This window comes from Echeneis naucrates, chromosome 7 (genome assembly GCF_900963305.1).
Source record: "Echeneis naucrates chromosome 7, fEcheNa1.1, whole genome shotgun sequence".
Classification (NCBI taxonomy): Eukaryota; Metazoa; Chordata; class Actinopteri; order Carangiformes; family Echeneidae; genus Echeneis; species Echeneis naucrates.
Genome location: NC_042517.1, coordinates 8912053 through 8939671, shown reverse-complemented (window position 1 = coordinate 8939671; position 27619 = coordinate 8912053). Strand labels below are relative to the sequence as shown.

At 40.2% G+C, this 27619-nt stretch overlaps 2 protein-coding genes across 3 annotated transcripts in view; one reads left to right on the top strand and one right to left on the bottom strand.

Moving 5' to 3' along the window:
• The window catches only part of cacna1db (calcium channel, voltage-dependent, L type, alpha 1D subunit, b), a 74896-nt gene extending 56034 nt beyond the window's left edge, over positions 1–18862 (top strand). Inside the window, exons 34-51 of the mRNA XM_029505893.1 lie at positions 747–875; positions 1139–1204; positions 1375–1466; positions 1559–1718; positions 1803–1930; positions 3323–3419; positions 4038–4140; positions 4938–5039; positions 9353–9489; positions 9909–10025; positions 10470–10924; positions 12055–12081; positions 12222–12359; positions 12471–12634; positions 13108–13220; positions 13512–13646; positions 14106–14279; positions 15312–18862. Of these exons, the coding sequence (XP_029361753.1) occupies positions 747–875; positions 1139–1204; positions 1375–1466; positions 1559–1718; positions 1803–1930; positions 3323–3419; positions 4038–4140; positions 4938–5039; positions 9353–9489; positions 9909–10025; positions 10470–10924; positions 12055–12081; positions 12222–12359; positions 12471–12634; positions 13108–13220; positions 13512–13646; positions 14106–14279; positions 15312–15614 (2640 nt within the window). The 3' untranslated portion in view covers positions 15615–18862. The remainder of the gene's footprint in view (positions 1–746; positions 876–1138; positions 1205–1374; positions 1467–1558; positions 1719–1802; positions 1931–3322; positions 3420–4037; positions 4141–4937; positions 5040–9352; positions 9490–9908; positions 10026–10469; positions 10925–12054; positions 12082–12221; positions 12360–12470; positions 12635–13107; positions 13221–13511; positions 13647–14105; positions 14280–15311) is intronic.
• chdh (choline dehydrogenase) lies at positions 18590–27611 on the bottom strand. 2 transcript variants are annotated; one of them, XM_029505894.1, is made up of 9 exons: positions 27524–27611; positions 26098–26548; positions 25564–25794; positions 24437–24878; positions 23910–24039; positions 23221–23355; positions 22033–22175; positions 21261–21363; positions 18590–20919 (listed from the first exon to the last, which is right to left on the bottom strand). In XM_029505894.1, the coding sequence occupies exons 2-9, from the start codon at positions 26517–26519 to the stop codon at positions 20501–20503; spliced, it is 2025 nt and encodes a 674-aa protein (XP_029361754.1). In that variant the 5' UTR covers positions 26520–26548; positions 27524–27611; the 3' UTR covers positions 18590–20500. The 2 variants fall into 2 exon arrangements, with proteins under 2 accessions (XP_029361754.1, XP_029361755.1); XM_029505895.1 differs by lacking the exon at positions 27524–27611 and having other exon boundaries at positions 20501–20919; positions 24437–24588; positions 24712–24878; positions 26098–26519.
• Between the last annotated feature and the right edge of the window lie 8 nt (positions 27612–27619).

Sequence of the window (27619 nt, the reverse complement as noted above, 5' to 3'; positions counted from 1 at the left end):
TCCAAAGTAGTGTTGGGTACTGTGCAGCTGGTTTGTGTTACCTGGATTAACCTTAGGCTTTTGATTTCAAGTCGGCAGCCATTCCTGTCGTCAAGGTGATAGTGGAGCCAGGGGTAAGAAGAACCCCTCTCCTCCTTCATTTTGAAGCCCTCCACCCTTTTGTGTTAATCTAAAAGTTCAAGCATCAAGGTCTTTTTTTGTTGTTGTTGTCGCTCTCTGTCAGTCACTCACTGTTGAAAACATTGAGATGCTTTTTTCCAGAGCTTCTGGTTTCACTTGTTCAGTGACATTTGAGAGTGAACTCTCAATGTTTGTCAAAGTCCTGTTCTGAGTCCACCTGGTTTGTTGCATTTTTTTTGGCTCCAATTTCGTGAGATTACATTGTCCTGTCTGGGTGCATGGCATGACACGGGGGAACAGAAACACATGGATGCAAGTTCTTTGGCCAATTATCTCAGGATAGCTTTTGACCGCAGTCATCTTAGCATTTCACTACTTTAAGTTTTTGTTTATTCTTAAAGGTCTTTTTAATGTTAATTCTGGTTGTTGCTTGATTTAATCAGCCTTTCAGCATTAAATGCGCTGTTTGTGTAAGGCCAGGTCTGTTAATGGCATGTTATTAAGACACTTTGCTCCACACTTATTGAACAACAATAAATGCATGTATGACTCTGCATGAATGAAAGAGCCATGGAGGTTTAGTCGTGTCAGCGTAAGGATATTACAGCTTCTGTGTTTCTCTTCAGAACACAGAGGACAGCGCTCGCATCTCCATCACCTTCTTCCGCCTGTTCAGGGTGATGCGATTGGTGAAACTGCTGAGCAGGGGGGAGGGTATCAGGACTCTTCTGTGGACTTTCATCAAGTCCTTCCAGGTGATATTGTTGTATTGTAAATTTACTTCTTGAATGTGCTATTGCAGTTAGGTTAGATTCAAAACATAAGAAGAACGATGCAATTTAGTATTGGTGCAATAATATTTGAATAATACATCCATGACTTTCAGGCTTAGAATTTAAAGAAACTACAACTTAGCCATATGTTTTTCTTTTAACTAGTGGCACTGGTGCCGTCGTTGCTGCTTGATAATGTGCATTGGTAAAATGAGAGACTGATACTTTCCCTCTTTTCCATTCAGGCTCTTCCTTATGTGGCCCTCCTGATTGCTATGTTGTTTTTCATTTATGCTGTAATTGGAATGCAGGTATGATATTATAATTGTCTGAAAGTCAAACCAAACAGATTTGCTTCAGGATGTGTCATGTCTGTAACCGTCTCGTGTAAATTCCTAATCATGCTATATATATATATATTAGAATTTGACAGCAGGCTCTGATTCTTGGAGCGACATTTCTTTTTTTTTTTTGCTTGTAGGTGTTTGGGAAAATTGCCATGGTGGATGGAACTCAAATCAACCGCAACAACAACTTTCAAACCTTCCCTCAAGCTGTGCTGATGCTCTTCAGGTATTTGTATAGCATGTATAAATATATGTGTTTAAAAAAAAAAAAAAAAACTTAGTGTTGCTGCTGTTTGAATGTGGTGCCTTGCTTTGTAGGTGTGCTACAGGTGAGGCCTGGCAGGAGATCATGCTAGCATGTCTTCCTGGCAAACTGTGTGACGCAGAATCGGACTATAATCCCGGGGAAGAGAGAACCTGTGGCAGTAGTTTTGCCATTATCTACTTCATCAGCTTCTACATGCTCTGTGCTTTTCTGGTAATTTACCATCAATGTTTGAGCACACACTTTTGGCTTCACATTCCCACAAACAATTAGAGTTGTTACATGTTCTGGTTTCAGATCATCAATCTATTTGTTGCTGTCATCATGGATAACTTTGACTATCTGACCCGTGATTGGTCCATTCTGGGGCCGCATCACCTTGATGAGTTCAAAAGGATCTGGTCCGAATATGATCCTGAAGCCAAGTGAGTTCTCAACACTAGTCAACAAGAGCTCTCTCCTGTTTATCCTGTATACTGTACACTACTTCTAGGAAATATTTATGTCTATAGGACAATTTTTCGGACAGTCTTAATGGCTGCCTTACAGTTGTTCAAAATTGCTAACACACATTTCGTGAAACTTTCCACCTTTGTCTTAAAACTGCAAACACAAAACCTAATGTCCAAATTTCTTGAGAAATCAGTGACGCCAAACAGTTATTATCTGTACACAAAATCAAGCAATGTTGTCGGATCATGTACAAAGCCAGTCAAAATAAAAACACCAAGCATTCATTAGAGACTGCATCAAACAATGGAAAACACAGTGTTCAGGACACAGGACAAAGACTAAATGCACAATAAAAGCATATTATAGTACACTGACTGCAGTGCACTGCAGCTGTTTCCTTCATTGTTGTTCCATGAACAAGAACATGGTCTTGAATAGCTTTAATTTTGTCAGAATTTACTGCGCTTGTTATTGTTTCCATCCATTATTGGCATCAACCGTAAACTCAGTTGTGTTGTGTGCTCTCTGAACTGGCTTATATTGGTGTCATTACATCATAAACAGCAAGTGTGAACAAGTTTGAGTCATTTTGTGTTAGCTGTAGTGATTTAGAATTCAATATGAATTACAATATGATTACTTTTTGCATGAAAGATTCAATACCGATTACTGGTAATTTTTTTATTGGTGAATTTTTCTCAATCTTAATATTAGTACATTTGAGCTTTGCTGAGCAGCATTATTATCAAAGCAATGAAATAATCCTAACAGAAATGTAAAAAAACAAACAAAAAAAAAATTGCGCATTTACTTTCGCAAACTAACCATACCTTTGGTGACCAGCATTTTGGTCCTGCCAGACATGGAAGTGTACACTTTCATACAGAAAGAACATTTCTCAAAAAAAAGAATTAGCTTCTCATTGTGTGGCCCATTTCTCCATTTTCTCTATTCACTCCTCGCTGTGTTGTTGCTAGCAGAATGCAAACACACAACTCACGGCTCTTCTGGTCACGTGACTTGGATGGACAAGTTCAATGTGCTGTGGGCTCGGGGGGTTCAGCACAAAACACTGGAGTAAATTACCTAAAAATTATATTTGTAATTGACACGCATTTCTTAATTAGTGGTCGATACTTTAATGGAGTAGTTGATACCAAAACGGGCGATTTGTGGCTATCGATATCGATACCGTGGGATCAATCTGCCCATCACTAGTGAGAATGTGTTTAGAGTTTTGCAAAAAGAGTAAATGAGTTATCCAAATTAACTAGGGGAAAATTTGTTATAGTTTTGCCAAACAAATGATCAATTCATTAGATGGATTAAGGCTGCTGAGTATTTAAAATGTGTGTTGTTGTCAGGGGCAGGATTAAGCATCTTGATGTGGTGACTCTGCTGAGGAGGATCCAGCCTCCACTAGGTTTTGGCAAGCTCTGTCCTCACAGGGTGGCCTGTAAGGTGGGTTTCCACATCACAGCAACACATTCACATGTATACAGAGAGAACTGCATTTCAGCAGCTGTTGTGGTCATCATACTAAAAATTTATTTTGGGGGCAATTTTCCCATTTAGTTTAGTTTAGTTTCCTCAGTATTGTTTGTGTCTGCCATTTCACTCAGCTAAAAAAGACCGGGAATGAATTGTTGAATCACATTAGATTTAAAAAAAAAAAAAAACACACACAGATGACACAATAGTGAGCTCTGATTTGCTGCTAATGTTTCTTGGACACATACGGGACACACACAGCTGTGCCTCGTGAAGAATCTAATTCAAACCAAAGAAGAGCCTCAGGTCACATGCTTATCAAATGTTCGAGGGGTTAGATTCTGTTTTAGCGGCGTCCTTCACTTCAGGAAGTGAATAAAATAAAAACTATTTTAGAACCAAATAAACATTTAAACATTCAAAGATTTAAATATTACTGACAGTCGCCCACAGACTGAAATAACACCATCTTTTATTTGCATCTTACAGGATGTTTGTTTTTTATTTTGATTATTATCTCTTGATTTGATGGGGGCCTCCACTGATTGGATGGCTCCTTTGTAACCTGAACTTTGAATACTCTTTCAGCGTCTGGTGGCAATGAATATGCCTCTGAACAGCGACGGGACTGTCATGTTTAATGCCACTTTGTTTGCTCTGGTCCGTACTGCTCTCAAGATTAAGACTGAGGGTGAGTCTGCACCTGCATACAGCACCCAGTAAAGTAAAAAAAAAAAAAAGATGACAGTGTTCAAATCCATTGAATTTTCTACCCTTTGAGCATTAGGAGCCCAAGCAGGGTTTGAGTGTCCTGTTACATGAATTCCAGTTTCCAGGCATAAAACTGATAAGAAATGACAATCCAGAGAAACTGTTATACAGCAATGATCGGTGTTTTAGTTATTGGATCAAATCCACCATGACTGCAGAGGTCATGAACAGAGAGAAAAAACTTTGGCGAATATCAGACCAAACAATATGAATTTGTCAGTCCAGACTTTCTGAAAAGTGAAGTGTCTTACATCTGCATTGTATCTAAAGACCATAGTAGGCAAATCCACTGATTGCATATATGTGATTGTATTGAAGTGTATGGGAAAAGGTCTTTCTTCCTGATTTAAGACCTTGTGAGTTTATTGTCTCGCAGTCTTCAATATGACAGTGTGTGTGATGATTTGGTTTTTTGCCATATGAATAAAATGAAACTAAACATTAAACCTTTAACATTACTGAGTTATCCTTAAACTCTGCCTCTGTTACTCCACATTTGGCAAGCATCAGGTTTTTGTGAATTAATCCTCATATTAGCCTCTCAGGCTTCTCAGGATTGTCACAGCATTCTGTTTTAGGTTATCGTAGTTTTTGTGGTCAGGATATCTATACGCTTGGTCCACCCTCTTTTTATATAGGAATTTTGCAATGACTCTTTAAATGTCAAGGTTTGTGTTACCTAACCTTTTGCTTTTCACCTTTTCACACATTTACAAGGGAACCTGGAACAAGCCAATGATGAGCTTAGAGCAGTGATCAAGAAGATCTGGAAAAGGACCAGCATGAAGCTGCTGGACCAAGTGGTGCCCCCTGCAGGCGGTCAGTGATCACTGCATCATCAGCACATGTTGATGCAGCTTGCAGTCTCTTTCAGTGCTCTTTCCTCTCTTTCAATTGAATATACGCTGCTACTCATTCATTAGCATTTTCCAGAGAATTGAGTGTTATCTTTTCAACCAGGAAAGATGAGGACCCACTGGACACCAAGTCCTAATATTATGACATTCATTTACATCTAGTTTGTTCATGTAGCATTTGCATTGAGAGAAGGAAGTTACCGTACACTGCAAACACATCACCACCAGACATGCATTTGAATGCAATTTTCCTATCCCTTTGCTTTGAATGAAAAGAAGAAAAGTCAGTGACATTTACAAGCACATTGTGCAGGAACACAGGGTTTAGAATTTGCAACTGGCCTTAAATGTGTGCTGGGAAAAGGGCTTGCCTGTGAACACAATCCACATCTGTGCTATCCATCTGGAGAGTCGGTACGTTGCAAATATGAGCTTCAGAGCTTGGAGAGCAGTGCATCTAGTTAAAGGTTCAACTAAGGACTACTTGGAAGACATTGAGTATATGAATGAACAGCAGTTAAAAATGTTTCAGTTGTAGAATACATCAAACATGGCCATAGCATTTGCCTCTGGTGGGTCAAGTCTGACTTTTAACTCCCCATGATAATTTCTACTATGGATCAAACATCACAATGTAGTGTGACTTTGGGCTAGTAGACTTTTAGGCACCTTCTCTTACCTTCCCTTAAGGCCGCTCCTCTGTAAATCCAATCAAGTGCATTCAGTCAGGCATCTCTCACTGACATCTTAAGCCCTCATTGCATTTTCTTCCTTTTTGTTTTTCTAGTCTGTTATGTTAGTACAGGGTCACCATGGTGGTTACTAGGGGGTTCCCTGAAGAGTGATTCATAGCCAAGGCTGTGTGCAGACGACATGATAAAGTCTAGACATGCCCATCATCATTGTCATCATTATTGCTATCTAAACCTGCAGTTTAAAAGTTCTAAACCCGCAGTTGTACACACGTTTTGACTGTTAAAGTGACGTGTCACCTGCTGTCTGCTCCTCCTTGAGGGTCTGGTAGGTAATTCTTTGTGGGGGTTTTTCTCAACCTTCGCCTTTTCTACTTTGAGTCTTTCTTTCTCCTTTCTCAGTTAATACGAACATGAATTGTCTTAATCAGCCATGACAGTGTGGCAGTGAGTCCGTATAAATCTTGGTTATTTCAGTATTCACATCTTAGCATTTTCTGCTGAGACATGTCAGCATGCAGGCTACAGTTTTACAGGGAAAGAATGGGGGGGGGGGGAGGGGAGGGGGGGGACTTTTTTAAACCCTCATTTTTCACATTAATGTAAAAATGGGAGTTAAAGTTATTTTGTTAGAAATTTTCAACATCCTGTTTTTTGTTTTCGAGTGGTGAGGCTTACTTGGTGACTTTAACCACCAAAATAAGATAGACAGGAGAACAAACTGAACAGCTATCATTTCCTTTGACTTCAGCTTAGTTCAGAGAAAATCCCCTTATCTCTATTAATCAGAAACAGTCCACCCTACTGTGTCTGTCATAATCTGGCTGCTTATCTCTCTGTCATCTCTCTCACACCGGCTTAAGTTCTTCGGCTTTACTTGCTTTAACTTTTGCATGAACCATATACATTAACTTGAGCAGAAATAGAAATTATAGCTGGTTTTGTGAGATGTACAGATGCACATACCACAACCATGAGGTGAACGGGCATGCATCATGTCTCAACATTGGATTTCATTCAAATTCAACTTAATGTGATGTGCATTTATTTGTGCCCCATTTATTGATAAATTCCTTTGTGACCGCTGTGTAAAGAAATTGTAGTTTTTCTTTGTGGGCAGATATTTACTCCCTTTCCTGGCACATCAGCTGAACATGATGCATGTTTGTGTGGCTTGCCATTATACACTTAGCAAGTGAGTAGTTTACCGTAGCTAACAAACTTTCCAAACAGTTTGTCATTGTCAGATTTCAACTTTCACGTCATCCTCTCTGCAGCCATTCAACTGCAACAACAACTTGAGCGAGATGTGGATTTCGCTTTCCACAAACAGGATATTGATTTGTAGAGAGTTAGAAATGAGCAAAAATTCATGAATAATATTGTTTGAGCTAAATCCCCAATAGGTGTAAACGTCTAACCGAGGGTTCCTTTAGTTGTGCCCATGTAGCTTCCTCAGTGTCCTCCTATGCTTTCACAATCCATCAGCTCTGCTGTGTTTGAGAAATTGTCAAATATAATTCAGCTGCATGTCTGTGTGTGCATTAGTTTGCTAATCCCTCTCTCTCTCTCTCTCTCTCTCTCTCTCTCTCTCTCTCTCTTTCTCTCTCTCTCGCTTTCTCTTTCTTCCTGCCTTCTGCCAAGCCTTTCTCTTCCACAGCTTTGTCTACTTTCAGTGCTTAGTCATTTGCTGGCCTTCTTGTCTGCTCTTTCTGCCGTCCTGAGCTCTTTGGAGCAGTTCTGTTTTAGCCTGGTGGCATGAAATTACTGATACCTCTGAAAAACTTCATTGGCCTCTGTCCAGAAAAGGAATCTGCTGAGGTTTTTCATGCATTATTAAGAAAAATCCATCTTTGGTTTCAATTGAGTGAAACCGTCTCCTTTTCTTCACTCAGTCAGAAAATGTCTAAATGAGGCTGACCACTTGCTTCAAAACATAAATCACTAAAATCCCAAATCCATAAGTAGAATAATGTGAAAAATAATTATCTAGTACTTTCATATGCATATACAAATATCGATTGGAGACATCCTCTGGTCAGTTTCATCAGATGTTCTTTGCATCCTGTTTGGTTTATTAATATTTTTATTATTCCTTTAAATATCAGTCACAGGTTTTCATTCTGAACAGAGTCTTTTGTTGTTTCTATCTGGCTGTGTTGGGTGAGGCAGAGAGATGTGTTAGGGGCACGAACAGGGATCATCACCTCTCTTTCATCCACAAGAGAGTGATGCTTCCATCTTTAAACATCCACTGCACTGCCATTTAGTCACCTTGACTTGATTCCTCTGAAACTAAAGTGGATCAAGGGAAGGTGGCAACAAAAGGGAAAAAAAAAAACCTAACACATTTCCTGTACACCAAAATTCAGCTTCCCTTTTCTTGCTAAATCTCCCTCCCCGGTGTTTTAGGAAACCACTTAATCTGAGTATATCAGACCCATGTTTGATCAGCCTCCGTTGCATGGCAGATAGTGTGTGTTGTCACAGTTTCCTGCCTGACTAAAAGTTATGTCTCTTGTGGAGGGAGCTGCAGATTTGACCTTTGCTGTTTCACTATACTATTTTACTTTGCTGCCTCCTTGCATGTGCTTGTTATTTCAGATCATGTTTTTTCTGAGATGTATTTTTATATATATTATGACATTTTGCAGTTCGTGCATAATTTGGTGGCCACCCAGGTGGTAGAAACTGGTTTGGTTTACTGGAATTGGAAGTCAGTCGTTAATTCTGAAAATATAAATGTTTTAGGTACTGTACATTGCAGTCAATGAGGCCAGCCGAAGAGAATTTATGCATCTCTGTATGATTGTGTTGGTTTCTTGCGTAAAATACCACAGGTATTTTCAGAAATGAAGCAAAATGAAGCCAACAGATGTTATCTTTTTTCAGGCTACATGTGCTTGCATATGTGTAGGTGTAGGTGCGGGAGACTATGCAGAAAAATCAGTTGTAGCTGAGTGTACAACTTTTTTTGCAAAATGTAGAAATTTTATCTATCTCTGTTGATAGGGAAAACAGCCTTTCATGCACGCAAGGCCTGAGAACAGCATCAACACTATAATACAGCTACGAATGACTTAAATCCTTGATTAATACGTGGTTTTAAAGGTGTTGTGCACTGTGGACACAGAAATAAAACGGGGTCTCATCCATGACGGGGTGACACACAGTTTTACTTTCAGATAATTCACAGAGACAGCCGTTTCTTGGATGGGATCTCAGTTTCAAGGCAGCTGAAAATTTGATGCTCAGCTGTGATGAAGTGTTTTGCTGGATGGGAATGCTGAAGGACTGGAGATTTATGACACTTTGCTGTGGGACATGTCCGTGGTATTCTACTTATTTGGCTTGCCATAGAAGTAACTTGCTGTAATGTCAGGATATTGTCCTCTACTGTGTTAACTAGAATTTGACTCTCATGCCTTGATGCCAGTGAGTTCTCAGTTGAAGGTTTTTCTTGTTTGAATAGGCTGGATACATGATTTGGATACAGTGTTGAGGTGTTGTGTTATTGTGGTATTAAGGGCCAGAGCTGGTTTTGATCTGGGAGGCTTTGTTGTATCTGGTCTGTTCAACTCAGATGACGAGGTAACAGTGGGGAAGTTCTATGCCACCTTCCTGATACAGGACTACTTCAGGAAGTTCAAGAGGCGCAAAGAGCAAGGTCTTGTGGGAAGGCGCTCATGGGAGAGACTGAACACCACCATGGCCCTGCAGGTGAGTAAAGTACAAATTAACTGCGCATTAAACAGATGACTGAACAACTAAGCCAACTAAGCTTCAAATAAAAAGCGTGACTCAAGCGTGAATCACCTTCTCAGCCCTTTCTGGAAGTGTGAGAAAATAAAAAAAGAGTTAGAAATATTTTAGTTTAATTGTTATTCCCATCCAGAATTTGTGAGTCAGACAAATCTGGATTTCATATCCACAGAAATAAACCCTTAAGCACAAACTGAATTTCATATTTACATTTGATGACTCATAGTATCAGTTTTCATGGAAATAACTGAAACCATGAGTATTCTCATTGAGTATGAGTATGTTCATGAATCAACCTGTAGTTCTTCTCAAGGTACAAATATAGATAAAAACCCTGAAATGGTTATTTGCTTTAATACAATAATGACTCTTTGCAGGCCGGCCTGCGCACACTACATGACATTGGACCGGAGATTCGTCGGGCTATATCATGTGACCTGCAGGAGGAGGGTCTAGTTGAAGCTAATGCTGAAGAAGAAGAAGACATTTACAGGGTAAACATCTAGCTGGATCCTATTCAGACATAGACACTCTGCTTTGAGTAATGATTTGTTTGATCTAATTTGGTTTTTCCATAAAAGACTCATACCTTGTTAAATTGTACAGATCTACTCATGTTAACAAACTTCCCCTCGGGGTTAATACAGCATATCTGATTCTGATTGTTGAAGAATGAAGGAAAATCCAGACTCTATAGAAAGGCCCTGAAAATTTATATTGATGGTTTGATGCTATCCCTTCACTTATTTTACTTTTGGAAATAATAACTGGTCAACCAAAGCAAGATTTTCAGATTTGGTTGAGATTTTGCAAAACACAGTTAATTCACCTACAAGGAATACACCTTTCTTTGCGCATCTTACTCTACCAAAATAATTTATAATTCCCAATAAATTTCATCATTCTTTTTTCAGTATTTGTGTTCATTGTCTCTGCAGCGTAATGGTGGTTTGTTTGGGAACCATGTCAACCATGTGAGTGGTCATCAGCAAAGCTCCTCCCACCTGACCACTGTCACCCAACGACCATTGCAGATCCTGCCATTCTCCTGCAGCTCCTTGGCAGAACCTGCCCAAGCTGGCAGGAGAGCTAGCTGCAGTGACAGGGAAGGAGAAACAGAGATGAACTTGTCACCCATTCAGTATAATCATCACTATCATCCCCCTCGTCCACAAAATTACCCTCATTGTAATTCCACTTGCCATCAATCGCCAGTACCCTCCAATGCCAACCTCAACAATGCCAACGTGCCCTCGCTTCTCTCCATGACGAGTGGGAGGCAACAGAAGTGTCTGTTAAGGCGAGACCGCCCATCCTCAACTAAAAATCCATCATCGGCTTCCAAAAACACCAAAGAAGCACATGACAAGCTCCGCAAGTCCAACTCCCTCAGGTCAGTGGATCAGCTCAAAGATCAACTCAACTTTCAACTTTATGTAAGTGGATGTGTATGCATATGGTGCTGAGGAGTCCTAGAGGCAGGGTTAGGGTGAGAGATGGCTTGTTGGGGAATCTAACTTTTAATGCTCACATTTTCTCACATCTGAGCTCCGTATCTGAACCCTAACCCTCACAGTTCAGAATGTGGAATTTTTATCCTATTTACTTGAAATGCAAATGACTTCACTGATTAGGTGATTGTCCATAAAGTGTCCAATCTTTTGAAACCCACCCTGATACATCTCAAATCTTCTGTGCGGCACAGCTAAGAGTTCATTGTCCCATGTCAATGCCCCAGTTATGTGCACAGTCTTTCCGTCATCTCATCATCAGCCCACAAAGCTGCCTACAAAAGAACATCCCCATGAGCCATGTCTAAACACTAGTATTCTTTCTCTTTGGCCAGACTGCAGCTTTTTTGTGAAAGTATGTTAAATAGAAACTTTGTAGTAAAATACTTCCAACTGATTCTCAACCTGCAGCAAAAATTAAATCTTTGATCATAACTGATGCTGCTTTAAGAACATTTATTGAACAAATGAGCTTTAATTTATAATTAAAGACCTTTTTGTATCTTAATCTTTTATCCCTGTCTGAGGGGGGCCCTCCTTGAACATTTAATTTTTTTTAATGACTTTTTATTGACATTTAGCAAAAAAAAAAATCTTCACAGTACTTCTTTCCTAAGCCTAGAAGCTAAAATGTAATGAAAAACACATTCCTTGGCATTTAACATGTTAATTCCAGTAAAATGGATTAGCTACAATTCTAATGTTTAGCCAAATTTCAAGAAAACACAATTTCTGGTTTGGGGACATGCAACCACGTAATTTCAACTTCTTGTGGGATTTCTTTGTTATCCTAAAATGACCTTGAGAAATTTGGAGGTTTTGAAAAAAAGAAAACCTCCCTTTCCAGAAAGGATGGTAACAGTTACACCAAATGAATGTGTTTTTGTAGAAGCAAAGATACAATCAATGAGACAGTTTGTCCTGTTATTATTTTTGTGTCATTGTATGTGACCTTTTGTTCCCATCCAAATTACTGTGTTTGTGTGTCTCATCACTTCCTTTCCTTGGACAGGACACGCTACTATGAGGCCTATATTAGGTATGTAACATTTAACACAGCTGATTTTAATTCATGACTTGCCAAACATGCTGGGAAGGCTCCTTTCCTCAAAACTGGTTCATTTCAATTGTCAGTAAGACAATATATATTAGTATTGTATCTCGACGTCATCATGTCAGGTCAGAAACCAGCGGAGGACTTTATCCCACCATTCGTCGAGAGGAGCCAGGGGACAGGGACAGTGATGAACGAGGTTCAGGAGAGTATTACAGTGGAGAGGAGTTTCATGATGATGACATCATGTTCACAAAGGACAGGTAGGACAACAGGAAATACTCAAAATAAAACCATAACACATTTCATGACTTTGAAATGGCTGAGCACAGCCGGCCACTCTTGTATCTCTTTCACCTCTTATTGTTTCACAGGTTGAAGAACAAAAATAAATATGATGCAGAAAGAGAAGTTGACCGTGAGCTTGAGGTCTCCAGGGGCCACCATCAGTCTGATAGTTACTATGACGATGATCAACAACCAATCTGCCAAGACAGCAGGCAGTCGCCTAGGAAATGGCTTTTACCATCACCACAAGGTCAGATGCAAAACAGCATTTATTTGTTTATGTCAGTTGATTTAACTGTCACAATCAGATTTAATCAGTCAGTTTTTTTTTTTTTTTAAATCAGATGAAATTTGTTTTAACGGTTAGGGGTAGGTTTTATGGATGTTTGTTGAAACTCAGCAAGGATTTATTGGACACGTAGAAACTGGACTGATTGCACATTGATCTATTCAATCATTCACATTCAATTCTGCATTGCACAAGTACTAATTTACTGGGGAGGTAAATTCAATTAGTATTACTGTGTGTAATTACTGAAATAGATACATGTGAAGAAAATTTGTTGGATTTTCAAATTTGTCATCCAGTTCCTTACTTTTTATATAACTTCAGTGATGAAACCAGGGTCTTGTTTTGGGTCTGATCAATGCCAAGAGTGCTAGTCCAAGAGGAGTACCACTCCACTGATTTCCCCGACTGTGTGTTCTTTTGTTTCCTCTCAGCCTCCAACAGACCAACTTTTAGTTTTGAGTGTCTCCGCAGAAGAAGTAGTCAGGATGGCGCGCCTCCCTCTCCGTCCTGCACAGCTCTTCCACTGCACCTCGTGCAACAACAGGTACCACTAAAAAATACTAGACCAATGAAGTCAGTGTAATACCATTTGTTAAAATAGGAGTATCAGAAACCCCACAAAATGGCCATCTAAATTAATTCTTCTTTGTCATCATGACCTTTGAACTCTAATGCAGCGGTAGCCTGTGAAGTCATCAGCTCCACCGCTGCCAAACTACTGACTGAACACCCAGATGCATTCATGTTATATATTTTATTCCCTATGTGTAATGCTGCTGTTACACTGCATTTTCCCAGTCTGGGATAAATAAAGTATCTGTCTATCTAACCTCAGGTAATGGCAGTGGCGGGTTTGGATGCCAGCAGAATTCACTGTCTGTCTCCGACACGGTCGCTGCGCTCCTGGGCCACGCCCCCTGCCTCACCCATTGACCTGGAGTGCTCACCCTGCTACACTCCGCTCATTCAGGTATGATTACTGTGACTAACAGTAATCATGACAGGAATGGTTGTTGTTAATGAGAGTTGATAAGTTGATATGACATTTAGATGAACTCTCTCTAATTCCGCCATCACTCTCTTTTTGTTCCATGGAAGTTGACCACATTTGCTGTGAAATCTGCTGCAATTTCTTTCTCTTTCTTTCTTTTTTGGCCAGATTTTTTTCAGTAATTAAGATACAACTTTATAATTTTTCCCACAAATGACTTTTAAGTGAGCGGGAAGAGCAATCAATGGTCCAATAGAATTTTTGCTGACTAAGATAAATCATTAAATTAAAGTCAAAAACAGTCAAAGAAACAATCAGTCCAATATCAAGAACTGATTAGTGTCTGTATTGATAATATATGCTAAAATTAACATCTCAGCAAAAAAGGTGAATTCAGTTTAAAAATGTTTGTGTGTCTGTGTGTGTGTGTGTCCTCAGGTGGACTGGCGCAGTCCTGGCAGTGTTGGAAGCATCCCCAAAGCGGTGAAGAGGAGCTCCTGGTACACAGACGCTCCCAGCCGCAGTCACTCTCCATCACGACTGCAGCTCCCTGTGGAGCGCTGCTCACACCTCCTGCAGAAGAGAGGCAGCGCCAACAGTCTGGTGGAGGCTGTGAGTAGACATTATTACCCGAGAGTGTGTTTTCACCTGTCAGTATGTGTGTTTGTCACAAAGATAATGGAAAAAGTGCCCTTGGACGGGACACTGGCAGAGGCCATTTTGTGGCAGATCTGGATGATGTACTATGAGTTAGAATTTTTTTTCTCTGGCAGCTGCTGTTGTTTGACATTACCTCTGGAATCAGTTCTTCCAATTTACAGCTGTTTTGATTGATTGTTTTACTGATGAAATGTCAAAAATGTTCAGGTGCCAAAATTCAGATCTGCTGTGAAAAACTATAGATTCAGAGTTAGTGATATTAAACCATGCAAGTGTCTTATGGGGATGAAGCCACATTTTCTGGCACCTCCTCGAGTGGCAGTCTAACCACTGGTTTGTGAACTGCCCTTTTGAAATCTTGAGTTTGTCATTTGGCTGTCACCATCTTGGTTTTGTGAAATCAGAAGAAGCCATATTTGGAGGAGAAGGGGGTGCTAAGGAGGAGTGAGGGCTGGATGTACTAACACCCCCTATTAATGTCTTTTCCTCTAAAGAGTTACATCAACGATGAACTATTTAGGAAGCTCAGTATTGACTTGACTTTTTGTCCTTGTGAAGCTAAACTGGAGAGTTCCAGAAAGAAGAGGGGTGAAACTACTCTGCAGCAGTGATGTTACATGGGGCAAAGAGTGACGTACATGAAGGCCAAACAGGCGATCTGGTGGATTTCTGAATTGTGGTTAAAATACCCATTCGGGTGCAGTGAATGGTGATCCTTTTAACAACACTTACTGAGAGTGTTAAAAGAAAGCACTTTTCATCAATAATTTTGATAAGCTATTTAAAAGTCTAAATATGTTAAAGCATTTGATAAATATGAAAAATACGGTCAGGGAAAACATTTATTTACATCTTATGCAGTATAATAAGAGAAATAACATAATTTGGGCATCTGCTTGTTACTCCATGTACATGCAGCCTTATGGCATCTGTGGAACTCGATGCATTCATTTGTGATTGTTATTTTTCTCCACTTGTTTTCAGGTGTTGATCTCTGAGGGTTTAGGGAAATATGCCAGAGACCCCAAGTTTGTGTCAGCAACCAAACATGAGATCGCCGATGCCTGTGAGATGACAATCGACGAGATGGAGAGCGCTGCTAGTAATCTGCTCAATGGGAGTGTAGGCAATGGCAACAGTGTGGAGGCGGGGAACGTCAGCTCAGACCTTCATACTACACATCTTAGAGACCGCAGTATCCGTGACTATAGCGACGAGGAGCCATACGTGGCTTTGAAATGTGAGGAGGACTTAACAGATGAGATGATATGCATCACATCACTATAGCAGCGACTCATACTGGATTATTTAGGTTTTTCCAATTAAATTTCTACTTCTGTTCCACATCGAGGGGACATCTCTGCTCAAGTGTCATGCAAAACGACAGACAGAGAAGGTATAACATGAACAAGAGAGCAAAGTGCCTTGTTTTCTCTTTCAGCGGAGTAGAAAATGGAAATAACAGATATATGAGAAAACCATCAGATTTATTTAAAGGCTGAAATTAATTCAGCAAATATTGGAACCAGATGGAATCAAACTACCTACCGGCCTGGAAGGGAGGGGGGGACTCACGAGACTCCATTCTCTCAATCATTATGGTGATTGGATGATACAGAATAATGTGGCAGCCCCGTGAAATCCAGCCCACTGCAACATCTGCTAAGTCCAGCAACTAAAAGCCTGACAGCGTGCCACACTGCAGGGAGCTTTGTTCAGTCTGTAAGTACTTGGTTACTCATGCATATGTACTGTATATATATATTTGTTTTGTCTCTGGTTTCCAAAAACACTGGATATGAAAAAGTAGCAGGCTCAACTTTATACTTTTAGTTTCAGAGTGAGATTGTTCTGCATCCCAACAGCACCGGCTGAACAACGTTGGGGTTGTGGGTCTGTTGTTGTTCATTGTGCATTGAACTAAAACTGCGTGACTTTCTATAAATAAGACAATGACTCCCACACCTTTCTTTAAAAAAGAATATTAATTTTAATTTATAAAATTTTAAATATCTTCTTCCCACACCATTTAGCCTGTTTCCAATTCAGCCATCGGAAACAAAAACCCAAGTCAGTGGTGCATCAAAATCTCAAGAAGTTAACAGAAATTATCAATCCACTTTGCAAGGCTTCGTTTTGTCTTTGGCTTTCAATTGAATCCTTGTATTTAAGTCACTCTCATCTTTTGCATATGTGTGTGCTTTTTTTTTTTAAGCTTTTATAACAGACACAGTTTGGACCTGCTGCTAATTCTTCACATTATATTTTGGCCTCCATGACTTCAGCTCACACATACAAAAACATAATAGAAACATACCTTTCTATTTATTTGAACAAATCTCAGTGCAAAGCAGTAAGCAGGCTGAACCAAGCCATTCCAGGCAGCCAATCTGCTCTGGTTTCCCTCAGAGGCTTTTCAGGGTTTAAACGTTGCCCGTTTCCAGTTTTGACTTGAAAATGAAAGCGCATATCAAATAGATTATCCTCAGGCATATCCTTCTGTTTCATGTCCACACTAGTATGACACAGAGAAACACCAACAAACAGGTACAAAAAAGTGTTTTACTGCTTTGGACCATCATGAAAGCAAAGAATTAAGCCCCTTTGAAACTGTGAGGGGAGACTGTTACAAACTCACTCAGAATATGCAATAATGCTTTACTCACTTGCTTCGGGCTCTTGAAACAGGATGTACATTTCTCATACACACAAAGTTTGTTACAAATGAGTAATTGTTTCAAGTAATTCATACTTTCCTGATCAGTCACGCGGAGTAAGATCAACATACATCAGAGAGCTCTGACTCATGAGATGGCACAAAACAAAAGGAGACATATATTTTCTTTTTAATTATATATATGAAAATATGATATTGTTGGTTGTAAATAGTGTGCTGACGGGGTGAATTGGTTGATATTAACCGTCACCTTTCATTTGTAGATTGGTAGATTTCTCTCTTTTCCACCACCAGTTTGAGTGTATGAGGTGTCCAGAACAGCTGCGTGTCTGGAGAACTACACAACCTGCTCACGAGTCCAAACAATGAAGCAAAGTGATGTTTCTCACCTATTGTTCAGCTCCCACTGCCAATCGTAAGGGTGTCTTCCGCTCATGGCAGGATGATTGATGATTTTTTATTTTATTTTTTTTAGTTTTTTCCTCCTCAGTCTAAATACAGTTGTCATAGCAACATGTTCAGTCTGCCAACAAAGGGCTCTTTCACATATACAACCAAATAAAAGGATCATTGAGTGTGTTCATATATTATTCATCTTTCATTTTTCATTTTAAAGTAGTGCACAATATCCAAACATGATTGATGCGGATATTGAAAATGAAGTTTCTTCATTGGGATTGTTGTGGCAGAGTTTATAGACACATGGCTGGCACTTGAACCAGGATATGAGCTGTTCCCTGCATTACTCATTGCATGTAGTTCTAATGCCCTCTCTTCTTTTTTCAAGAGAAGTTATAGTCGCCAATACAGCTGATAATTATGACATATGCATTTTCTAACTGCATGGAAATTGTACTAGTTGAGACTTTTAACCAATATCGATATTACCTCTGTGGGTTAGGGTTAGGGTTACTGTGGGGCAATGGCTGCATATGCACAAATGAAAGAGAAGCAATGGTGTGGAACATTTTTTTTTTTTTATGCTGAACTTTTCTCCAACCTCATGGTGTTCCATTTTTCCAAATTATGGTTAATGTTACGTGACATTTAAAGACATTAAAGTCATTGTTTGATGGACTGAAATGGTTAATACTGGAATTTGAGCAACCAACTTCAGAAAAACAAAAAACCACCACCACACATTTTCCACTTTAATTCAAATTTTAAATACAGCCAACAAATTCTTTTAGGAAATAAGGATATATAGAAGAATTTAGAGCACCCCAAAAGCCATATTGTTCATCTGGTGGGAGCATTCATTTGTATTTTAGCTGCGTTATCTCTCTGCAAACTGTCAGAGCAGATAAAGCAGCTTGAAGAAGGCAGATCTGCAGCCTCCTGCTTCATACTCATTCTTTCCTCAGCTCCCGCAGTATCTGCTGCCTGATCTAAACTATACTGCTCACTAAATCACTACATTATTGAAGTGAAACATCACTGTTTCAGTTGTGCAGTTCAAATTTACTTCATGACTCTGTTAAACAAACCTTGTGGCTCTCAACTAGTCAGGAACTTAGAAAAAAAATTCTAAATGTATAGTTTTATTAAAAGTGTGGTGACAGAAACTGGAACCCAAAGCTTTGTTGTGTGACTGACAGCTTTATTGTTTGTACTGTTCCACTGCTTTACAGATGCTTATGACATGACAATGTGTAAAATCTGTACAGTGTTTGTATAAAAACAACAAAAAAAAACCAAACCCATAGCTCTATCTACTTTGTAGCATAAGCACTAGTACCTTAGATTTTTTTTGTACCGAAGAAAACAAAAAACCTGTTTTGTACATCTGAATTCTTGCTTGAAATGACAAACCTACAAAGGATTTTTGTAAGGACCACTGAATAAAGTCATGAGGACAAGGTCAGGACGGTTTCTAGTGTTTGCCTACAATCAATACAAAAACAAAACAAAACAAAAATGCAAATTTAAAAGCAGTTTTGAGTTTTGAAATTACTTTCCCACTGGGATCCATAGCTACTGTTTGAGGCACAAGTGATTTAAACATCTGTACAATTTTTGTACAACACTGCATGTAAACAATAGTTGTCATGGTGATGAGGCCATGCTAAGATGTTTCCCACAGCACAGTGGAAAGTTCAATAAGGCACAATTAGAAACTGGAATTGAAGGAAGAATTCAGGAGGGATTTACAAATCTGACGTTATGACACACTGGACTGAAGTGAAATCATTCACATTAATATTGGAGCATATTCTTGCGTTATTGTGCTAAACTTGCCCAGTCATTATCAAAATGTTATCTGTAAACAAAAAAAAAAAACCTCTACACTAAAATAAAATGAAGACATTAGTGTTTTAGTCCAAAACCTTTTCTGCAAATTTAATCTGTGATATCATTAACATTTATTGCTGCTGAGAGTAAACTGTTCGTCCTCGTTTTCACATCCAGATTTTCCCATCTCTCTAGTTCTTCTTTACTTCTGTTGTGGCATGTTTGGTTGTTCACTCACCCCGCATATCAACAACGCAAGACCATTCTTCAGAAAACAAGCCTGCATTCCTAAGAATATGGGTAAGGAGACTAGATTTGTGAGTTTAATTCCTAATCAGATTAAGTTGAATTTCCTTTGGAATCAGAAGCTTTAAATGAGCTGTCAACTGTCAAAGACACCCCAACCCTTGTGTGTGGGAAGCAGGGTGCCACTATGCCAGTGTTCAGAATAAGTGTGGACAGCACACAATGTGGAATCCACACAAGAAATGTTGAAATTTACCAGAGAACTGATGATTGTCAAAAGCGTTACAGCTCAAAACCATTTTTACAAGCAGAGCTAAAGAAGTGTTTAAGGTTTTAAGGTGAACTGTCGTCATGGGCCAGCTCAGATTGTGGTTGAAAACAACACAATTTACTGTGGCCGTAACAAAGCGTGAATCAACAAACATTACTAAGCAAACACTTCAAGGTAATGGGTAAAATTCCAAATGTCTGAAGGCATTTTGTCCGTTACATTCACAGTATTTATGGGCATACTCATTCTCCTCGCAAACCATAACGTGGTATTCATTATTAGTGCCTACGTTAAGAGCTCTAAGCGGATTAAATCTAAGCTCTCTCTTATCCTAACTGCCAAAGTTTCACTGAGCTCTCCCTGTCAGGGCAGAAAAGGAAACTATTATTGAGCATCCAAGTTTTATGTCTACAGCTTCAAGATTACTAAAGACACATGCAATTAAGAATGAAGAAACAAGGTTGTTTCTTTTCAAGTAGACCATATATGAAAAATATCAACGAAAAATGACGAAAACAGAACTTAACCTCACTATTTTCATGGATTTAGCTTTTGTCCTTAAACCTTCACCATCACTGACTTCTTGCCACATCTTGCACTGATATGCAACCTTATATTTTAATCAAATGTATTAAAAGTAAACATTCACATGATTAATTCACAGCTCTGGATTAAACACGATGAGCTGCTCATTGCTGTTTCTAATACCTGACTGTATCAGAGATTAACATACCCTTTCTTCTGTATTCATCGCTGTGTATCGAGCGTCACCGGTTGGTAAACAGGAGCCCCTGGGTCAACCAGAGGGGAGCGACCTCTGATGATGTCGGCAGCCTTCTCTGCCATCATGATGGTAGGAGAGTTCAGGTAGCCACTGATAATGCTCGGCATGATGGAGGCATCAACCACGCGCAGCTTCTCCAAACCCAGAACCCGTGTGTCCGAGTCAACTACCGCCATCGGGTCAGAGGGAGAGCCCATCTTGCAGGTGCAGGACGGGTGGTAAGCACTGTCAGCTTTTTGCCGAACAAAAGCATCGATGTCGGCGTCCGATTGGACCTGAGGGCCAGGTTGGACTTCTGGACCACGGAATGGGTCAAAAGCCTTTTGGGCAAAAATCTCCCTGGAGAGTTTAATGCTCTCCCTGAACTCCCACACATCTATATCTGAAAGGAGAGCAGATCTCATATTGGTTTCATGAAATCAGTTTTGTAATTTACATAAATTTAAGTCAGGCAAACTGAAAAGGTTCAACTCCACATCCTGCTGTGCAATTCATTGCAATTTTTACATGGGACTATTTATTCAGAGTTACAGTAGTAAAGCTCTCAGTACAAATACGTCAGCTGACCATCATCCTGTAAAAGTGAGACTCAGCTATAATAAACAAAACGTGCAGCAAAATGTACTTCTTGTACCATGAAGAAGAGGTACATCCAGGGAAACGGGCGGTCTCTGGGTGGGTCTCATATTGATTGAGAAGACTAATGAGTTTTTCTGATCTTACCACTGGAGAGGTAGTTTGGCTGGATGTACGGGTGATCCAGAGGGTTGGTGCTCTTCAACTTCATCCATCCGACACTAGTGCTTCTCATTGGGCCAACATGAACCTGCAACACAAACAGTGAACACTGGGATGACAAATAATACAGTGACACGCCAATGTGGATAGGCACGATGAATAATTCAGTGTTTACCTCGTATAATAAAATATTCATTATAGAGCAAGACAGATTTTTTTTTTTTTTTTTTATCTCAACAAGTCTCTGGACAAACACTGTAAGGTGCACACATCCAAATTTGATGGTAAAACATGAGAGACTCACACAAGAATGGCATCTAAATAAATACAACCTGCACTTAGTACATCTTTAACCCTTTTCACTTTTCTGGTTGCAGCACAAACATACCATTTCTTTTTTCTTTTTTTTTAAGTTCAGACATAATACACCCGTGCTAATTCTCATACCTGATGTGTGCACAATTCTAGGAAATGGCCCAAGAGCAAAAATGTCAACAGACCTTGCAGGAAGTTTCTAGGAAACTCTGGACATGAGTTATAGTGAAGCAGTGTTTGTGTAGAGTTGTATGAGATTACATCAGTTGTTTGCTTTGTAATTGCAGGAGGAAAAATAAAAAAAGTCTCAGTACAACAAAACAACAGCACACTCATACAACCTGATATTTTCCCACACAGAGACGATTATTTTTATATAAATCATCCATCACACTTTCCATCTACATGAGTGCACGGGTTTCCGAGCCCAAACCCCACACACCTGATAGGCCTCTATTTTGGAGGCAACTCTTCCGTGGTCGATGACCTGCGAGGGCAGGAAGTGAAACTGAATGTCAGGGTGTGTGACGTGTGGCCTGCTGCGAATGAATCCCCCACTTTCCAAGTGTGCGGTTGCTCCATAACCTAGGGGATTTTTGCAATGGTGAGTTCAATAATGAAACGGCATGTTAACATCTAGCTGTCCATCAAATGCCAGAACATACAGTGGAGGAACGAACCATTTCATCCCTCACTGATTTTGAAAGAAATGAACGGTCTACAATTTTAATGGTAGGTTTATTTTAACAAGGAAACAGAATATCAAAAAGAAAATGTAGAAAATTACATATAATAGATATAAACTGTTTTAGTATTTGATCCCCAGCAAAACATGACTTTTGGTGGAGAAGCCCTTGCTGCCAAGCACAGATATCAGACGTTTCTTGTAGTTCAGGCAAAGAGCTCGATTTTGGTCTCACCTGACCACATCACCTTCTCTGCATCATTCAGTTAAAACAAACTTACCATAAAAATTATAGACCACTCACCAGCTTAGTCTGCATGTGGCTGCTGTGCTGTGATACAGACAGTTGGTTCTCCAGCCTAGATCACAACTAAACATTCAAAAATAACCACTAACCACCTTTAAAAAAGGAGCAGTGCTGAAAAAAATTGACATTTTAAATAGAACGTTATCAAAAGATTGAAGTTGGTAGATTTATTTTGTCTTTGGTTAAATTATATTAGCAATGGTCACACAACAGACTGAATATCATTTAGTGGGAGAGAAACAACTGAATATGTAATCAATAGTGCATAACATCTACATTAATCTTATTATCTTATTATCTATAAAGACACCAAGCTGTGACTATTGCATACATGTTAATTAGAGAAAAGTCTAATTTCCTGAATATCGAAGGGGACTTCAAATGATAAACACATGTCAACAATAATGTCTACTTGGAGACATGATCGAGGGGATTTATTTTTTAATGTGGCCACTGTTGCCAAGTGCTTGCTCATCGGGGGATCTGTTGGGTCTCTTTAAATAAATTTATAAAGAGTTTGGTCTAGACCTGCTCTATATGTAAAGTGCCTTGATGTAACTTTGTTATGATTTGGCGCTATACAAATAAATCTGATTTGATTTGATTTGATGTGCGTGTTCACAAATGTCTTAAGTTACCAGTGAATACTGTGAGCCACTCAAGGCCTATCTTGACCATGTGGAACGGTTTCTGGGCCTTGTATAAGGTGATTGGCTGAGTGCACTGCTGCTGGACATACAGCTCCAAATGATCCTGCAGATTACTGCCGACACCTGAGAGACAACAGACAGAAGAGTATGATTCAATAACTATACACAGAGGTGCATTAAAGCCAATCATCCACAGTTTGGTCTGTGTGAAAGCCCTACAGCTTTATTTTTTCCCCTTCAGTTTGTTAAAGTTCGATTTTTTGCTTATAGCGGAAAAAGGAAGTATTGAGCATGCCACAATTTTTCTCAGTAAATATATTTCTCAGGGTGCTACTGGATAAGAATGGATATGAATAAAGAGCTCTTGCTAGACCTTTGCAACCTTATTGATGCAAAAGATATTGACGGCGTTGGTTAAAGGATTTCTAAACTTCCTTTGTACGAAGTAGTAAATACATTTCTCTAAGTGTGTTCAATACTTTGTCCCCGTTTCATTCCATTTTATTCATTTTATAATTTGATTTCTGAACTTTCTTTGTATGTATGGATTACTTGGTTTGGTACTGACATCTGAAACTTTCATATCAGTAGAACCAATAGAAATATATTTGCTGAAGAAATGGTGATTTATTCAATCCTTATTTAATCTGCTGCACATGTGAGCCATTAAAACGTACCTGGGAGGTGCTGAACCACAGCGATACCAAGCTTTTTCAGGTCATCTGCGTTTCCCACCCCGGACAGCATGAGAAGCTGAGGGGAGTTGATTGCTCCGCCACTCAATATCACCTCTTTATCTGCAAACACCTGAGGAGCAAAACTGGTTGGTGTTGAATGCATAATTTCACGTGATAAAGAGTCGACAGGGATGCCAAGGGTTCAGCGATTGGTACAGCGATGCTATCAGAGAAACACTAATGCTAACTCGCTTATGAGGGCCGTTATACAATGGAAATGTCACCCTCAGAGCCACTGCCAGGAATCATAAAGGAGAACTAAGAATTTGTGTTTTGTATTTTCTAGTTCCTTGTTTCTCGGAAACCAATTCAATGTTTAAGATGGTTTAATAAAGGGAAATGTCAACAACATGGTGGTGATATAGAAAACTTTGTTCACTACTGTTCAATCAGTGTCTCTGTAGGATTTTACCTTTTCCAACTTCATTTTCTCTTTTCTGTTTGAACTATGGTGATTCTATTCTTACTCTTTTCTTCTGTCCATTCTGTATGTATTCCACTCCCACGGCACGGTTTCCATCAAACAGGATCTTGGTGGTTAGGCAGCGCACTTCTGCCTTCAGGTTGGCTCGACCTAAGACTGGCCTAAGGTAGGCACTGGCTGTGCTCCACCTCTTTCCTATTTTCAGACAGATTTGCAGACAATATGAAGATGATGGTTCATAATCACAAAAAGATGAATTGTATAAATGCTGCATATTTAGTACGCTGCTTTGCGATTTTGCATGTCTTTTCACACAACCTTTATAAATGGTCATGTCCATCCACCCAACACCCTCCTGTTGGTACCCATTCATGTCGTCGGTGAATGGGTAGCCAGCCTGCTGTCCTGCTTCAATAAAAGCCTTGTGAAGCGGATGGCTGGTCTTCCCTCTGGACACATGAAGAGGTCCACTGCCACCCCGATACCTGGAGTAGGCAAGAAACACAAAGTTTATATTTGTGTTTGAGCAGTTTGATTACAAAATACAATATAAGCCATTTGTGGGAATCATCTGCAGAGATACAGGAATCCCATTGACCACTTTTACAAGATTGCTAATTTTCTACAGAAAAATTAGCAATCAAGCTCAGAACTGACTTCCTGCTGAATGTGTTTACTATACTTTCAAGTTTAAATACAACAAATGCCTTGTACACAAATGGTTTCTTTGCCTAAAATGCTATCAACATTTTGTATTTGCATTTGCTTCAGGGTATCCCCGTTTCTTGCACTAAAATCTGGGATGTGAACCAAATGCTTTTGTTTTTATACTTGCTTGCTGCCCCGCATCCGCCGACATACCACTAACTACATTTCTCTGAAGCCCCTGTCTCTCCCAGTTCCTCCCCTCTCTCTCCGTCCTCATCCTCAGATGGTGATGATTCACCACCCCCATGTTCCTGCAACGCCTGTTGCATCCATATTTCTAGGAGCTCCACACACCATCATTTCTATGAACTTCATGCAGCATCATGTTCCATCCTGCACCCCCCCGCATGTGTCTCTCTGTCCCCCTCTCTCAACCAAATCGGCCTCGGCAGATGGCTGCACTTTGTTACTATTTGGCGCTATATAAATGGATCTGATTTGATATGAAATATATATTTGTACCTGTTTTCTCCCAGCTCATGACACTGAGCTTTCTTAAAGTAAGGCAGACAGTGTTCATAATCCCAGCCCTCAGCCCCCTCTCTCTGCCAGCGATTGTAGTCTTCCGCGTGTCCACGGATGTACACCATTGCATTAAGTGATGAGGAGCCGCCCCAAACACGGCCCCTTGGCCAGTACATCACCCGACTGTCCATGTGGGCCTGAGGCAAAGTGTGGTAGTACCAGTTATACCTAAAGAAAAATTAAAAGAAATACATTGTGGCATCAAATACAGCTGATATCTGTTGGTGCACTGCTTACGAATAACAGCTTAGTAATATATATTATTAATTGGAACAGATGTCAAAAATATTGTTGCACGAATATGTTGCATTGATAATTTATAGTTGAACTTGTGAAATGTCATTTAAACGTCACATAATGTCACAACGTCATGTTTGCACATCAGCACACAATGTAGTTATTAGAGACACTATTGAACAAAAAAAATTGGTTCCATGCAACAAAAGAGGCAAAATAATTTTATGGCTGTACTTGTCATCGCAGAGGTTGTAGGTCAGCGCAGCTGGCATGTGGATCTTCCATGAGAGTCGTACACTGCCTAGAAGCATGTCCTTTGGTCCAGCCTCCAGCAGTAGCACAGACTCATGGGCATCCTCTGTAAGGCGGTTGGCAAGCACGCAGCCCGCTGACCCCGCTCCAACAATGACATAACTGTAAGACGGCGTTTTCTGATGTGCTGGTGAGGTGCTGCAATGAGCAGCTGAGGCACTAAAGCGTCTGTATCGACCAGTTATGGAGCAGGAAAAGGGAGACTTCGTGTTTAGCTTTTTCAGGACAGAGTTACGTCCTGCAACACAAGTAAACAAGCATCTGCTGTCTCTTATCAACCTCCCCCGAGTCATCTCCCCAACTCGTTGGATTCCAGTTTGGCCGAGTGTGACCAAAGATGACATCTTGATTCTGTGAGGGTTTTCTTCATTCACTGGAAATCACAAGAACACACGTTACATGTATATGTCCTAATAAGGTAAGAGGACAAACATTCTAAACTTCAGCTTTATCTACACTTTTTCATCAAAATATATGATCTATGTTTCTGTATGATTACATACATCAGTATTACCATGCACAAATCAAATATCCAAAGATTATGCTCATTGGTGTCCTGCTAAATAGACACATTTAAGAAGAGAAGCTTTTGATTAGGATTTTTGATCCAATGAATGCAGCTTATTATCTGTGCCACAGCTGTCCTTCCCAAATTTGGCAAGGTTTCCTCAATTAACTTGAGTGTTGATCTCGTCAGCCAGTAACACAATGCTCCTCTCTGCCACAGTGTGATTCAGCCTGTTGTCAACCAAGTCAGCTAAACCTACAAGGAAATGTGTTCATTTTATGGGTAGCAATAAACAGCTTGTTTGTCTGTGTGTGTGAGATGGAGTTCGTTCTGTGCGAAAGGTTAGTGAGAGATCAATGGCTGTTACAATCCCCCACCCCAGTCCTGCACATGTTAGTGTTTGTCAATGTTACATATGGACAGAAAAGTGTGGTGTTAGTGATCCTGCCCAGGCAGGGAGGAATATCCAGGTCATGCTAATGAAGCAGGCGGAGGAAAACATATTAACTGGCACAGTTAGACTCCCAAAGTTTCACTAAGTTTCAGGGACAGACGCTGAGATGTGTGCCATGACGGGCCACTGTCCTGAGGATCAGCCTCTGTGATCGGTGCTGCTTCACCAAATGTCCTCAGAAAAACAGGCTGTCGGTGTCCCGGCTGTGGACGTCACCGTTAGCCTGCTCGGATTTAACGGCCAACTTGCTAAGAGAGTGTCCGCAGCTCGGAGCCCCCGGTCAGCTCGCCGGCCGGACACGGAGGCCACCCGGCTAACTTTATACTGGACGGCTGGTTTAATGTTTAATGGAGGGGACGCAGGCCGTGGACGGCCGCCGGTCTTACCTTCGGTGGGAGCGGCGAGCTGGACTGACCGAACCACGCAGTCCGGGTGGTCCGTCTACGGCCGGAGGGGGCGGGGCCGGGGCGGGGCCGGGGGGC